The 17,270-nt window shown below is 42.4% G+C and overlaps 1 protein-coding gene across 1 annotated transcript in view; it reads right to left on the bottom strand.

Annotated features, from left to right (window-relative positions):
• SUSD6 (sushi domain containing 6) overlaps window positions 1-17,270 on the bottom strand; it is a 111,127-nt gene that overhangs the window by 47,060 nt on the left and 46,797 nt on the right. The window contains exon 2 of the mRNA XM_077818737.1: window positions 15,797-15,953. Within this exon, the coding sequence (XP_077674863.1) occupies window positions 15,797-15,917 (121 nt within the window). The 5' untranslated portion in view covers window positions 15,918-15,953. The remainder of the gene's footprint in view (window positions 1-15,796; window positions 15,954-17,270) is intronic.

Genomic DNA, 17,270 nt, shown 5'->3' with positions numbered 1-17,270 from the left:
ACGTCCAGCTGCAGCTACACACGCATGCTTGGGAGCAGCTCTGCATGGGAAGGCTCAGCTAAAGCACCTCCCAGTTCTTAAGGCACGCACCCCCCTTTGGAGAGTAAGCCCATAATTATACCATTTTGTGCTGCACCGGGAACTGTACAGTGTAAGCTCATAAAATTCACCCCCTCCCTCAGTGTGGAGAGAGATATGCAACAGCTTTCTGCCCCTAGTTATTTTCCACACACTGGTTTTAACTACAAAAGATAGATTTCAAAGTGCTTATAAGGGATAGCAAACAGATCAAAGCAGATTACCTAGCAAAACAAACAAAAAGCAATCTAAGCTTAATATACTAAAGAGATTGGATATGAGTAGCAAATGCTCACCCTAATTGTTTTAGGCAGTTTGCAGAGATTCTTGAGGGTAAGCTGCATTTGCTTGCAGTTTAAAATCCCAGATATTCTTTTCAGAGGCTAGAAATCCTTCTAGCCTGGGTTCAGCCCTTCTCCTTTAGTCCAGTCTTTATTCCTCAGGTGTTTCCAGCAATCTTCTTGAAGAACCACGATGACATCACTCCCATGTCGTAACTAGCTTTTGCATATGGTGGGAACCCTTTCTCTCCCCTCTTGGTTCCCACACACAGTCAGTGGAAAAACACTGGTACTCCAAGATGGAGCTTAGTACCAAGTGACTTGGTTACATGCCCCTGTACGGACACAGCAGCCATGAGGCCATTTGTAGAGTCCTCAGGAAGGCTCTCTGGTGGGAGATTAGCATCTTCGAAGACCCACTATTCTCCCCAATGGCCCTTCCCAGCCAGCCATCTAGACTGATTACATTCTGCCTAGTGGGCATTCCCCTGGTGTAAACACATTTGTAATAGATGCATAGACAATATTTCTGACTTCAGATACCAAAATGATACATGCATATAAATAGGATAATCATATTCAGTGAATCATAACCTTTTTGATGATATCTTACATGACCTATCTTGCACAACATACATCAGTTATGCCGTAATCATATCATAAGACTATGAAGACTATGGGGTGTAATGCCACACCCTGGTCACAAGTTCAAAACAGCTGATGCACACCCATCATTTTGGGGATCACGCTTATCTACTTTGGGCCTCTGGTCTGGTCCTCACATACCAAAGGATCATTATTAAATATTTGTTCCCAATGTAGATAGACTAATCAAGTCACCCCTTAACAAAGAGAAGGGTAAGCTAAAGAGATTGAGCTCTTTGAGTCTGTCACGATAAAGGCATGTTTTCTAATTCTTTAATCATTCTCATGGCTCTTCTCTGAACCCTTTCCAATTAATCAACATCCTTCTTGAATTGTGGGCCCCAGAACTAGACACAATATTCCAGCAGCAGTCACGTCAGTGCCAAATATAGAGATAAAATAACCTCTCTACTCTTATTTGAGATTTCCATTTATGCCTCCCAGGATTGCATTAGCTCTTTTGGCCACAATATCACATTGGGAGCTCATGTTCAGCTGATTATTCACCACAACTCCCAAATCTTTCAGAGTCACTGCTTCCCAGGATGGAGTCCCTCATCCTGTAAGTACGGCCTACATTCTTCGTTCCTAGGTGTACACATTTACATTTAGCTGCATTAAAATGCATGTTTGCTTGCACCCAGTTCACTCTGAATCAGTTTCCTATCCTCTTCATTATTTACTACTCCCCAAATTTTTGGGTCATCTGCAAACTTTATCAGTCATGATTTTAGGTTCTCTTTCAGATCACAGCTAAAAGTGTTAAACAGCATAGGGTTAAGCACCGATTCCTGCGGGACCCCACTGGATAACGATTCCCTGTTTACAATTACATTTGGAGACCTATCAGTTAGCCAGCCTTTAATCTATTTAATATGTGCAATGCTAATTTTATCTTGTTCTAGGGGGTTTTTTTGTGTTTTTTTTTTTAAATCAAAATGTGTGGTATCAAGTCAAATGCTTTACAGAAGTCCAAGTATATTACCTCAACATTACCACCTTTAATAACCACACTTATAATCTCATCACAAAAAGACATCAAGTTAGCTTGACAGGATCTATTTTCCATAAAACTATGTTGATTTGCATTAATTACATTACCCTCCTTTAATTCTTCATTAATGAGTCATGTATCAGCTGTTCCATTATCTTGCCTGTGATTGATCTCAGGGTGACAGAACTATAATTACCCATCATCCCATTTACTCTTTTTAAAAACTGGCACAACATTTGCTTTCTTCCAGTCTTCCCCAGTGTTCCAAGATTTACTGAAAGTCACCATTAATAGTCAGAAAACTCCTCAGTCAGCTCCTTCAAAAGTAATTTAAAAATATGTAACTTGAGTAGCTTCTGTTTAACATCCTCCAGAGACATTAGTTGAAGACTGATATCACCATATGATGAGACAACGTCATGTTTTCCCCCCAAATACAGAACAGAAATATTTATTGAACACTTCTCCTTTTTCTGCATTATTACTGATAATTCTAGCATTTCCATCTAGTAAAAGACTAATACCATTGTCAGGATTCTTTTTTTCCTAATATATTTTAAAAATGCCTTCTCATTGTCCTTAACTTTGATGAGCACAGATTTCTCCTTTCTCCCTTTTGCTTCCCCTATTAGTTTTCTAAAATTCCTACCTTCTGGATTTATATTCATTACTAGCAACTTCCCCTTTCTTACATTTAAAAAAAAATATGTATATTATGGCTGACTTCTCTTCCCCTCTAAGTCAGGTTGGTTTCTTAACCAGCACAGCCTTCTTCCTCAATCAAAAAGATGCTTTTTGGGCATGTAGTCAGGTTTTCTTAACTGGAATTCATTTATCATTCACATTTTTCTGAGACTCCGTTCTTCCTCCTAGCGGATTTGGCTCATAATGAAGAACATGAGAACTGCCATAATGGGCCAGACCAGTGGGCCATCTAGCCCAGTATCCTGTCTCTGACAGTGGCCAGTGCCAGAACTTCAGGGGAAGTGTACAGAACAGCCGCCATTGATGGACCCTCTGCCATGAACTCATCTAGTTCTTTTTTGAACCAAAAGTTATACTTTTGGCCACCACAACATCTGCAGACTTTGCCACTTCAAAATGTTCATTACTGATCCGGAACAGGGAGTGAACTGTGAACAGCATATGTCCCAGAACAGAAGTTTGGAGGACCCTGCTGTTTACCTCTCTCCATTGTGAAAACTGACCATTCATTCCTACCCCATTTTCAGCTTTGTGAAATGGGCCCTATTAAAGCAACAAGTCTATATTACTGATATGGACTTTATTCTGCTTCCACATTATAAATATGATCAAGTCATGATCACATGTACCTAAGCTACTATTAATTTTTAGTTCTGTCATCAGGTACTCTGTTAGGACAAGGTCTAAAAGAATTCCCCTGTGTAGGCTGGAACACTGAGTTAGGGAACTGTCATATAATGTTTAGAAATTCCAAGGATGTTTTAAGTTTTGGCAGCATGAAACCTCCAGCATGTCACTCAAATTGATGTCCCCCATGATCACGCAGTTTTTTCCCTACACATTGTAGATAGGAGCGTATGCTTGGAATATGCTTCAGATTTCAGTATTGCCATCTTGTGCCCCAAGACTGCTACACTGAAACCAAACCAGTCAACAGAAAAATACATTCCACAGCTTGTAAAAAAGTGCCTAGTTACTTTCCTTAGGGAAGCCAAGAGAGTCAACAGAAAGAGGAAGAAATATTGCACTAGTCATTGGGACTGTCAAATGTCAGGTCTATTCTCTCCACATCCATCCCAAATAGAGAAGGAAGAAGTGTCTGAAATATGTCAGCACACGGCTCAGCAAAAGCCACCTCTAAAACAGCACTAGCAGTTTTCAGAAGCAGCTCTCTTCTTGGTGTACACTGGGCCTAAAATAAGAACTATTTAAAGTTTACAATCTGGTGGACAGTTTTCCCAGCGCTATAGTCAAGTTTCTTCTTAGGAGCAGCTAGAGAGTAAGCAACAGCCATCTTTGTGGCATAACACACCAAAAGCCAGTTCCAGGTAGAACTCCCTCTGCAGCAGAGAACACAATTCTCCTGGCTCACATCTTTGGTGGTGCTGGCGCCCAGGAAAGTAGGCCACTACAGTTTGTGTTACTTTTTCCCCTCACCCTATTGCATTAGGAAAGACCCTTCTCCACTGAAAACCCATACAGATCTTGTCTACGCTGGGGAAATTTAGCATTAGCAGGAGCCTTAGTTTTGACAAGGTTTCAGTGGTTGTTGGAGTTTTCAGACCACCACATTGACAGTTTTAACTTGTCTACACTAAGGCTCCCACTGGACCAGTGGGAATTTTGTTTTCTTTCCTTATTTCTTTTGAAAAACTCCCCAACGCAGACAAAGTCACAATGGTGGCCAAATAGAAAAGGGACCCCAAAAAAGCAGGTCAGAAAGCTATTTTCAAAACTTTTAATATGAGCAAGAAAAAAAAAAACTAGAAACCTCTCTGAAAAGTAGAGAGCATCCCTCCAAATGTAGCAATGGCTTCTATTCACAATTCCCCTCCACCCCCTTCATTTCATGGCCATGCATTTCAAACCCTCCCCAATCTGATCTACACCAATGATTTCAGGGCACTTACAAAGGCAGCTGACAGCAGATGCTCCAGTCATCAGTATTCTCACCACACTGTGCCGCTTATTGATAAAAGGTTTCAGAGTAGCAGCCATGTTAGTCTGTATCCGCAAAAAGAACAGGAGTACTTGTGGCACCTCAGAGACTAACAAATTTATCTGAGCATAAGCTTTCATGAGCTACAGCTCACTTCATCGGTTTTCATGAAGTTGATAAATTTCCACTCCATACGGCTAAATTCAGTGCCTTGCATAATGACAGGTTTCAGAGGAGCAGCTGTGTTAGTCTGTATCCGCAAAAAGAAAGGAGTACTTGTGACACCTTAGGATGAAAAACCAATGAAGTGAGTTGTAGCTCACGAAAGCTTATGCTCAAATACATTTGTTAGTCTCTAAGGTGCCACAAGTACTCCTTTTCTTTTTACTGATAAAAGGCTTCCATCCCTCGGGAGTCTCCCTTAATTCCACAACGTACTATGAACCCTCAGGCCGCAGATCAACTTTTAAAATCCCTACAATACTCTAACAGAGGTGTCGTTAACTGCAGCTGCAGCAGAGACCGTGAGCAGGGAGCTCTCCTAAGTATGATGCTGTAATGAAGTAAACCTTACCTAACCATTAAAGTGTTAAAGTTCTTCCAAGAGCATCATGTTATTCTTATCCCTCCCACTCTACTCCTCTGCTTGGACACCTAAACACCCCCTTCATTTCACTACTCACCCTTTGAGCCATTAATTGGTTTGTCAAACCATTGGTCCTTTTTGCAACTCTAAACCTAAACCTTCTTTTACATTCTACCTCCACATACTCCTCCCCCACCCTTCTTCTGCCCATCCTAGCATCTTATCTTTCCAGTTTCCCTCCTGCAACTTCATTCTACTCTCTCCTCTCCCTGGAGCTCCAAATGCGTCTCCAGTCTTATTTTACGGCCATATTATAGCTGTGAATCTCTATAGCTAACGTTGCAGGAGACTATCTATTCTTGGTCCTATTTTTGACCCTCTTTTAAATAATCTGCTTTCCTGTAACCCAGAAAAATTTTACCCATGGCTAAAGCAATGTGACACCTTTGCCAGTGGAAGTTGATGGAAAAAAATGCAAAATTGTCCAAGTAATGGATTCAATACTGCGGCTACGTTTTATAATCTTAATTTGTTTCTTTAGCATAGGTGGTAAAGGGGGCATGAGGATGACAGAGGAGAGAAACTGGTGCCAATGAAAAAACAACAGCCTTCATGAGAACGGTGCAAGACACCATGCAAACCTTTTCCACAGGATCCTGCCAAATGCAGCTTCACACTGAAACAGCAGCAGCCCTTGGTTTTCCAGGGTCTAGCTTTTTATATATGTGCCAGCAGCACCACATTCCCAATCCTATCTTTGGGTTGTGATGACACAAAGGCATCCTCCAGTGATGGCATTTATCTTCCTTTAAAAAAAAAAAAAAAAACAGCATTCTGGGGCCTAAACAGGGTGGTGATCCCTTTTTGCTTTAAAAGGTGAAACAAAAACAGGATCAAATACAAAGACAAGCATCAATAAGCAGCAGCAGCTATGCTACAGAGATCAGTCCTCGATTCTGCTCTCAAGTAGGGAGTAAAGATTTGCCCCACCGAAATAAGCCTGGCTGAGTATAGGAAACAGAGCATGCAAGATTAAATTAAGGCTCCTTGGTTACTGTATTGCTTCGTTTCCTAGCTTCTCTTCCCCCGAGACCTTTTTTGTCTTACGGTTCACACAAACACAGCATTCCTTTGCTTCCATGAACATCTTGACTGCAAAGAAGGGAGTCATGCAAGTACATAGCACTGAAGCATTTCCTGTTGGCAGCTCCCATATATGGAAAAAACACTGGGGCACAAGAGAAAGCTTCCTCAAATGCTGGCAGCACAAGCCCTGTGACAAAGCATTCTCTCTCTTTTCCCAACCTCTTTCTTCAGCTCCGTACCTCCAACAGACTCATCCCCCTCCTTCCCTCACACAAAGAGCATAAGAGTTCAGCCATACTGGGTCAGACCAATCGTCCATCTAGCTCAGTATCCTATCTCCCGACAGTGCCAGAAGCTTCAGAAGGAGCAAACCAGAACAAGGCAATTTAATCAAATGATCCATCCCGTCATCCAGTCCCAGCTTCTGGAAATCAGAGGCTTAGGAACACCAATGGCTATTAGCCAAGATGGTGAAGGACCTGTCCTCCAAGAACTGATCTAATTCTTTTTAGAACCCATTTATAGTTTTGGCCTTCACAACATCCCCAGCATCAAGTTTCACAGACTGACTGCGTTGTGTGAAGAAATACTTCCTTATGTTTGTTTTAAACCTGTCTATTAACACTTCCTTATTCTCTTTCTCCACACCACCCATAATTTTATAGACCTCTATCACATCCCTCCTTAGTGGTCTCTTTTCCAAGCTGACTAGTACCAATCTTTTTAATCTCTCCTCATACGGAAGGTGTTCCATACCTCTAATCATTTTTGTTGCCCTTCTCTGTACTTTTTCCAAGTCTAATATATCTTTGAGATAGGGTGACAAGAAAGGTTTCAGAGTAACAGCCGTGTTAATCTGTATTCGCAAAAAGAAAAGGAGTACTTGTGGCACCTTAGAGACTAACCAATTCGAGCATAAATTGGTTAGTCTCTATGCTCAAATAAATTGGTTAGTCTCTAAGGTGCCACAAGAACTCCTTTTCTTTTTGGTGACCAGAAATGCAGTCTTCAAGGTGTGGGCGTACTATATAATGACATTCTGACATTTTTTCATCTTATTATCTATCCCTCCCCTAAAGGTTCCTAACTTTCTAACAGTACCTAACTGTTCCAACAAATGGAGACTGCACAGCCCATGAATTCTCTTTCTGCTTAGATACAACAGATTTCAGTGTGATCCAAGGAGTGTACCCTACAGTTACTCTATCCAGTGCTCTAACATGCTGCTGTACCTACAGGTGTAACTCACTCCCCTTTCCAAAGCTTCCATAGCATTCCTTTCAGTGCTTGAAGTTGCAATTCATTCATTCTCCAGATACAACTCAGCTCCCTGTGCAACCAGAGGCTCAGTTGCCTAAGGAAAAGAAGTCTGAAAGCTCTCCCAGGTTTTTCTTGGTTTTTTTGCTTTTTTTGAGAGAGACTGATACTTATGGTAAAGATACTTGAACCTTGATTACACTACAGCCTTTAGCATTAGGTTTCAATTTTCCTAGTGCAGACGCAAGCGAAGTCTTGATCTGGTGACCCAAGTGTTTCTCCCCAGCTGAGACAGCCACACTGTAGAGTTGGGGATCACTAGCAGTGCTGCTAGTGCTTAACCCACCCTCAGAGAGCTTAAAGAGATCAGGGGAAGGAGGGGGACTGGGGAAGAGGAAGAATCGGTCAGGTAATTGGGAAGAAAGAGGCCAACATTTTTCTTTTGGGGGGGGGGGGGGGGGAATCTATCCTACTTGAAACATAGGAACGTAGGATGTAAGACTGGAAAGAATCTCCTGGGTCATGGAGTCCAGTCCCCTGCTGTTGCAAGCAGGCTTATCATAAACCCAGCGCTTCAGCTGCCAGAAGAGGCAATTCAGGCATCAAAAAGGGAGAGAAGTGACAGGGGAGTGACCAAATTACATGTAAAAAGTTGTCCAAGTTGGATTACCCTGTTTCGAGTTTCAATGGCAGGATATGGTCCCACAAGTTCCAGAAACAAACCCAAACTTGAGAATGTTTTCAAACTGCAGTGCTCAATAACTAAGAGTCTGGGCCAAGTGCCAGGATTACTCTGCATATTCTTCTTGTCAACTGTTTGAAATGGGCCATCCTGATTATCACTACAAAAGTTTTTTTTCTCTTGCTGATAATAGGCCACCTTAATCGATTAGTCTCTTTAGAGTTGGTATGGCAACCCCCATTTTTTCACGTTCTGTGTATCTATATCTTCATACTGTATTTTCCACTGCATGCATCTGATGAAGCGGGCTTTAGTCCACAAAAGCTTATGCTCAAAATAAACGTGTTAGTCTAAGGTGCCACAACTACTCCTCGTTCTTTCTGCATAAAAAGTTTACAAGGGAGATGAGTGTCTTCAACCTAGTCTGCAGAGAACATCAAGGAAAAAGCAATTCTGATTTGCCATCTTCTCACAAGAAAACCAGGAGAAAAAAAAAAATGGACATGGAAGCCTTCATGCCTCCCTCTAGAGTACCAGTTTCTCGATTTCATGAGCCCTAACAGGCTGGCTCCATTGGTCCTGATCTCATTAGCTCAGTGATAGTGTAGAGAGGCAGGATCCTCAGCCAGTACAGGTATTGCCAGCAGTTACAGCTGAGCCAATTACTCTGGGGGCAAGAATTTAAATATCTTATTAAGTCAAACTTAAGAATTTGAGGAGCCCATTCTATGTTCCCCTCCTTCCCACTCCTTCTCCCTGAACATCATGGCAGGATGGGCAATAAGACCATCTTTTTGGACCCTACATACAAAGAATCAGGAGAAATTTCAGGCAGAGTGGCTCAGGTTTTAATGAGAGTTTGGTGGGGAAAGCGATTATGTCAAAAATCTGTCTTCCAATAGAGACCAGGCCATGTGCTCAATTATTTATCTACTTACCATAATAACAAACCTTCTGTAATTTGCATGAGGGAAAGGTTCAACCAGAAAGACCAGTTCTGATCCCCAGTAAAGAAAAGCAACAACCCACAGTTAATCTACATAACCTGGCACCTCTGGCAATTTGCCCTTCTTGCTTAGATTAAAGGAAATAAAGGGTTTTTGCCTCAATTTGTCCTTACCACTCACATACCCCCATCTTCTGTGCAGCCTCAGAGCATTGTTTTCCCTTCTTCTGCCAAAAGCAGCTGCATACAGACAGTCCTTAAAGATCAGCTACAAATCAGTGAAGCCTTCATTGTGAAGGTCACCCCCTCACACCCTGGAGAGGACTGGTTCACAACACAAGACATATGGTCACTAATGTTCCAAAATTAAAAATTGTAAATACAGATTAAACTATTAGGAACAGGCCAATAGTTGCCATATAGTAAAAGCCAAAGCCTCAAGAGACCAGAAAAGGAAGACTCCAACTGAGAAGACAGTGGCAGGTTCCTCAGGAGTGAGTCAGAATTGGACACTTAGTTCTAAAGGTTAATTTATAGTTACCGTTTCTTATCTATTTTCTTATTATCCTTCAGTTCTTTTTACTAATCTAAATTAGGTTTCCTAATTGGCATAGTCTTGCCACAGATTGTGTATACACAGTTCCAAGTTTCCCAACTTTCCTGTTGAAGGGTTTTGGGGGAGACACACACACACACACCCACACACCCCACTTATAACATACTCCTGGGAAGTACAGACGGTCAGTCTCAGAGACCTCATCATTTGCCTCCTCTTCCCTGAACAGGCGAAGGGAGGAGCAAGTGACAACCTTGTTTACTGATGTTCAGGAAGGAATTCAGGCGGCTGCCAGTTCAATTTCAGGAGTGCCTCACCAGAGGCCTGTTGCAGCAGCCTGAGATGCTGGGTACAAAAAAAGAATAGAGTAAAAAAAGGATCATGCCACCCTACAGACCACTAATTTCTGTGTGTTCGGATACACTATTTATATACTCACAAGTTAACATTTTGTGCTATTACAGCACTTTTCATCTGAAGAGCTTAAAGTGCTTCACAAACAAAGAGGTAGGAGCCTTGGCACTTAGGCACCTATTTAAGCCACTCCCCATTTCTCATTAGAATGGGGCAAGAATTACAAATCAGCTCACATACAAAGGATCGCTATCATGGTTTTATTAAGTCTTCCAATTTGAATTTTCAAAACCCAGCAAATTGTGTGGCTGGTTCAGTTTAACAGAATTCTACTAAAATCGAAGTCTTGCTTGATTCATCACTAAAAGTATGTTTGAGTGGTCTAGTTCTGGTTCCATATGGACCAGTTTCCACATAAACCAAGCCACTATAAACACTGCATTGTTACCATCATGCGTGCGTGACCAATGGCTCCATTGTTATACACTCTAATCCTCTGCATTGTACTTCCAATTTGTGTGTTCTTCATGAGACACCCCATCGACCACCCACCCTCCTCCCTTCCTCTGCTTCTTTTCCCATTGCCAATTTTCCTTCTCTTTCCAAGGTGCTATATCCCCTCTCTGGATTTTAGATGACTACAAAATCAGCCCAATCACTTGTCTGTCTAGCCAGTGCTATCACAACCACTAAATAATTCACCCACAACTACATGAACGTCATGTTTTAATCTAGCATAATTCTAGAGGCAAAAGCAATCCTCAGATTGCTATTCCTCTGGAATGTATATAAAGCAAACAGAATCCCTCAGTGCCTTGGAGTGTTCTCACAAGACAGAGCAGGAATAGTGAGCTAGCTGTTCCATGGGATGCAAACATCACTCAGCACTATCCAAGAGCCTCTGCATGGAGCAACCTTAGCACTGAATAGGCCTTAGCACAGCAAACATCACATTTGTCATGTTTGCATCAGAAGCAACATACAGGAATGGGATCTTCTCAGTTCCTAGGTGTTTGAGCCTGAATATACAATTGTAAGTGGTGACCTTAAAAACAAGTAGCTTGTTGTACAGTGCATATTTCACTAGTGACTAGTCAATGACACACACACAGTATCTTGGCCACAGTACAGATGCATCCTACAAGGAAATGGAATCAGGTAGGACAGGAATTCAACTGCAACATTTCTGGCCCCTATTTTCAGAATGTTCTTTCTGTCTCCAACCTCCACCATCTTCTCTCATTGAGACTTTGAGAGCTTGCTAGTATGAGCACAGATACAAAAAAAGCAGAAAAGAGAAGAGACTTTCCCTATTATAAACCCAAAGAGTATCCTTAGGAGTCCACTCTTCTTCCCTCAAAGCCAAAGACATGGAGCTGTGAAGTACGATAGATATTTCTGAATATCCCCCTCTTCTGATTGATTGAGCATGGCTTCCAATCTATCAGCACCAAGTTGTACTGTTTTACGTGTTAAGGGTATTGCTGGAGTTGAATTTCACTTGACTGAAAGCCCTGAAAGTTCAAAGCTGCTTTCCCCAAACACTGCAACATCCTCAGTCACTAAGCAACTTATCACCTTCACCTTGAAGCACATCAAGGATATTAAGAAAGATTGCTTGAGACAATACTGAGGATTTTTCTCAAAATCCATATATGAATAATATCCATTTAACACACAAAGAAGAGACCAGACACCAGCTGACTGGAAATGGGTCTGTCCTCTGCATCTACCCACACGGCAAGGAAAATGTTTGTCTAGATAGGAATATCTAACCTACAGGCTGCTGAAATAATTTAGGTTACAGCTTATACAAAGCAAATCTCTACATTATTATACACATTACACAGTCCTATATACATTTGTTACATTTAACACTGCACTAGCCACAGCCTTTACCTTCAATCTCTCTGACCAGAAAGAAGCCCATTGTTTTTACATTTCTAACAAGACAACCAAGGCAATTCTTGTACCGTTTGTGGCAGCTGCGACCCATGTGGCTATAGCTCTGCATTCAAGACAGTCTTAACACAGGAGTCTTTACGAAGCAAGAGCTTATACCATGACACACACCCATGTTCCTCCAGAGCATTTATGTGAACTAAGTGGAGTTTGAAAGAGGAGCAGGGGGAGGAAGAGATGATTTTCCAACTGATTTGCCTGTATTCATGGTTTATACCTCTGGATCTCAGCTCCTTGGCAGACTCACTCACTAGCGTGACTCAGCTGACAAGCTGCTGCAAGTGCACTCCCTTGGTTATGTGCCACATTGCCTTCTCCTCCTAGCAACTATCTTTTAAATCGGACACCAAGATCTCAACCAAGAACTACTGCAACAAAGCATCTGAACTTGGAAACACTCACTTCCCAAAACACGAGATTCTTTTCCTCCCATAGGAAATACAAACCTATCTTGATAAAAAACACTCTTCTCCTGGGTTGTTTTCTCACCATTTCATACCTGGTCAAAAATGAATCCATCTGGGACAGAAGATAATTGTTGTAGACTAATCCAGAGTACTGGGTGGAAGAAGGGAAACAATTCAGAACAACTCTAGGCTTTTCTGGCATGGTAGTTGAATGCTCTCTAGTGCTGTTGTGTGTAACACACAACTAGATATCTCTAAAAAATAACACTGTAAAAACTTAACAGTGTCATGGTTGACTTTTCCCTTTCAGCAGCCCTGTACAGCAGTGGTCATTTGCATACAGATTACAGTCTCAATTACAGATGTTTCAATATGCAATTGGAGTTTCAGGGATGGTGGAGCTTCAGTCCCAGATCACAGAGTACTTGACAGGCTGGTGGCTACAGAGTCTATGCTGGGTTATTATTGGGGGTAGAGGGGCTGGAAAGAGATGGATTATGATTTTAAAAGGTCTTTTCCATCTACAACTACAGATTTTAAAGTAGATAGTGGTCACCCATTCCTGTCTGTCTCTCGATCCCAGCAGCTCCCTCCCCACCAGAAAAGGCCAGATGCGCCAACAAGAGGGGCTCCTCATTTGTCAGTAGCTCCCAACATCAATAGGCTTTTCTAGCCAAATCCACCTCCAGAAGCAATTGGGCATCCCTTATAATTGGCATTTCTAGTATCTAGAAGAATCTCATTGTGCTAGGCCAGGGGTGGCCAACCTGTGGCTCCGGAGCCAAACGCAGCTCTTCAGAAGTTAATATGCGGCTCCTTGTATAGCAGGGGAGGCAAACTTTTTGACCTGAGCGTCACATCAAGGTTCCGAAACTGTATGGTGGGCTGGTGTAGTGTATTAAATTGCTCCCTGTAGGAATGTGCTACTTACAGTGTACTACTTACAGCTGCCAGTCCTGGTGCTCTGAGCAGCATGGTAAGGGGGCAGGGCCAGGTTGTTTGGGGAAGCACAGCCTTCCTACACAGTTGTACGGTATTAAATCGCTCCCCATAGCCATGGGCTACTTATGGTGTACTACTTACAGCGGCCAGTGCTGGCGCTCAGTAAGTAGCACATTCCTACGGGGAGCAATTTAATACACTACACCGAGCAGTGGCTCTCGCAGCCGAGCTGCCCGGCAGGAGCTTGCAGCCCCACCGCCCAGAGCACTGGCAGCATGGGAGCTGAGGCTGCGGGGGAGGGAGGACAGTAGGGGAGGGGCCGGGGACTAGCCTCCCGGGCAGGGAGTTCAAGGATTGGGTAGGACGGTCCCGCAGGCCGGATGTTGCCCACAGGCCATAGTTTGCCCACCTCTGTTGTATAGGCACCAACTCCGGGGCTGGAGCTACAGGTGCCAACTTTCCAATGTGCAGAGGGTGCTCACGGCTCAACCCCTGTCCCCACTCCACCCCTTCCCACCCCCTCTCCCAAGCCTGCCATGCCCTTGCCCCTCCCCCTTCCCCCAAGGCTCCTGCATGCCACAAAACAGCTGATTGGGAGATGCAGGGAGGGAGGGGGAGGCACTGATCAATGGGGCTCCTGGTGGGCCGGAGGCGCTGGGAGCCCCCCGGGGGGCGGGGGGGGGAGGAATTTGAGCTGTAGCTCAAGAAAGCTTATGCTCAAATAAATTTGTTGGTCTCTAGGGTGCCACAAGTCCTCCTTTTCCTTTTTGCAGATACAGACTAACACGGCTGCTACTCTGAAACCTGAGATATTACTGTGGCTCTTTGGCAATGTACATTGGTAAATTCTGGCTCCTTCTCAGGCTGGCCACCCCTGTGCTAGGCACTGTACAGATAACTACTGCTAGGCTCTGTAAAGACAGAGGAAGTGACAGTCCCTGCCCCAGAATTGAGCTTCCAACCTTCACATTTTGCGGATTTTAAACTTTTATTTGCAATGCTTATATCATCCTGTCTCCAGTTACTGAACTCAAGACCTCATTCACCCTCTTTGTTCCCTTCTTCCCTTCCTTCTCTATTCCTTTTGACTTTCAACCCCTCCTTGTGCCGACCTCTACTCCATAATGTCCTTCCCCCAAACCTAGAGAGAAACTGAATATTCGCTCTTTTTAAAAGCCACGAACCACTAACAAGACTAGCACCAGCCACTACCTACACTACTTTGCTTGTATGCTGCATCCCTCTCCCACATCTCATCCCAGGTTTTTAGTCTTTAAAACTGTAACCTTTTCAGTGCAGCGGTGTACGGCTTCTAGTATATATTGGGTGCTACTAGACTATAAATTATAATTAGGCTTAACACTTATTTGGAATTTATACTTCATTTCCAGCAGGAAGCCACTGCCATACATAGCAGCAATTATTAGAAGTCAACACATTTTCTTTTTTGTAGTAAGTCTTATTTAACATCGCTGTGCAGGAACAAGAACACCCTCCTCTCCCCCATTCCCAATATTTCTCATTCTAGTGGTCACCACTGCAGATGTTCACTGTGGCGCATATCAAAAAGCATCTCAAGAAGGCTAGTAATACAGAGAGGTTATTAGCTTTCAACATGCACTATGTAAATATAAATATATAAATATAAATATGTGTGTAAGTAAATGCAATACAATGCTAATTCATCAGTGAGCCCTGGTGCATGTATATATGTGTATACACACACACACACACACACACACACACACTAATATACATATAAAGTGTGTGTGTCTTATTTGTGCATTTCCTATACAAATTCTACCCTCAAGGGTTGGAAGCGATGTATTGTTTGGCACTTTCTCCATCAGCCAGTTTTGTCCACATTTGCACCTCTCACCACACACTTCTGTCAGAAGAGCATCAAGAACAAGAGACAAGAAGAGAGATGAGATGAATGGGGGAGAAGCTGGAAAGTGGCTAACAGCAGGTCAAGTGACATGTCAGAAGTTACCAAATAAGAGACCAAAATGAAATCAATTGATCCCAAACTGCAGTCTGCAGAGCATTGGCTGGTCATTTGGTGCTGGCTCTCTACTTTGTTTCCAGATTTTAAAATCACATTTGCAGCACTAAAAATACATTAAGGCCCTTCCCAGTAGTATTTTTCCATGTAAGCTGTAGCTGCCACACAGATGTTATATGATCATCTAGGATAGCGAAAAAAGCACAATCACAAACAGAAGGGGAACAGAGCCTATAAGATCTCTGTATATGAAGAAGTGGTCTCTTGTATTTTGCCTAACACTATGTAGGTGAAAATTTGCTACTTGTGTATTTTAAAATGCATCTACCTTGCACACACAGTAAGTAGGTGCTGTAAAAGGTTTTACTTACCTGAGGCCAGTCCCTCCAAGATGAAAGTACTGAAGATAACTAACGGAAGAAATAATCCATGACCAGTCAAGGCAAGTGGTGATGCTGTGTTGCTCTTTGGTGCTACCATTCCATGGCACATCTTAAAAGAGTTCTGGTCGTCTAGGAGTGATCCAATCTACAACACAAGAACAGAAGAAAAATGCAAGTGAAGAAGACAGATCTCTATACTATTAGAGGGGAAGTGAATAAAAGAGAAATAAATAAGCAAAAGTTGCTGCTTGTTTTAATGTTTAGGAATTCCACCATGTGAATTCATCTGCATTTTAGTGGGGGGGGGGGGTGGAGATCGCAGAAAGATTTCCATGTGAAGTGTCAAAAGGCTAGAGTATCTAAGCCAGAGCTTTTTTTGGCTGTAATCCACTCATATTTTACATAAAGGCAACAAAAACAGCGCTTACATTTTCTCTTTCCTTTAAGGCACCCAGACTGACTGCAGCATCTGGAGATGTTAAAGCAGATTTCAGGTAAACCAGTTTTGCTAGACAGTCGCTGATTTTAAGAATGTCTCAAGGAAACAGCAGTCTGACTACTAGACAGCTGGGATAAATCAAATGCTTCCTTAGCTACTTGGAGAGGCACAACAGCACACTTGCATGCACACACTTAAAGACTACCTAAGGAGGAATGTCAAATAGACACTGAGGTCAAAACATCACACCTGTGGATTACAGAGTGCAGCCAATTAAATTCAAGGATGTGATATCATCATACCTGTGAATTCAGCCAACAGTTTGTCACCTTTTTCCACACTCAGAACATAAACCAGATTAACAAGAACTGCCCTGATGACAAAAATCAGTAGAGAACCAAAGAAGCACAAGTCAAAGCCCCATTTATGTGACGGGAAAGGCTGTATAGGCGTGACTCCAGAGATCCAAGGTTTACTACAGTTTATGTAAATTTAGAGTTAATACACCACTCAGGTTGCATCTGTAAAAAATCCCCTTAAGGGAAGTCAGAATTAAAATCCCAGTTACCCTTTAAACTAAATATATATTTAGCTTACATTTTTTGCCAGGTAGCTAATGCTATAGTCAAGGTTATACGGACACTCACTATAGCCCCTCTATTCTTCCATATACTTAAGACTTTCAGAGAGAGATTCTCTTTTGGGGATAAGATCTTCCCATGCCTGGTCCCAACTAAGGAATTTTAAATTTGGGGGGAGGGGGGAAAACACACACACAAAAAACCCAAACAAACAAAAAAGCCCTCTTCTGCTATGATTTTTCAGTTCAGTGGATGTTCTCATTGTAGGAGGTTTTTTTGCTTATGCAAAACAGCTCAGCTTCAGAATTTGGATTTTTCAGGTTGATTAGTCTTCATTTAAGGAAAAATCCTTTTTCTGTTTTGAGGTTGAGGAAAGAAGGAAGAAAATAAAAGTATAAGATTTTTAAAACTTGCTATTATGCATATGTGGTAATAAATCTGG

Source organism: Eretmochelys imbricata, chromosome 6, assembly GCF_965152235.1.
Source record: "Eretmochelys imbricata isolate rEreImb1 chromosome 6, rEreImb1.hap1, whole genome shotgun sequence".
Taxonomy (NCBI): Eukaryota; Metazoa; Chordata; order Testudines; family Cheloniidae; genus Eretmochelys; species Eretmochelys imbricata.
The sequence above is the reverse complement of the archived record's forward strand: the minus strand, read 5'-3'. Positions and strand labels throughout refer to the sequence as shown.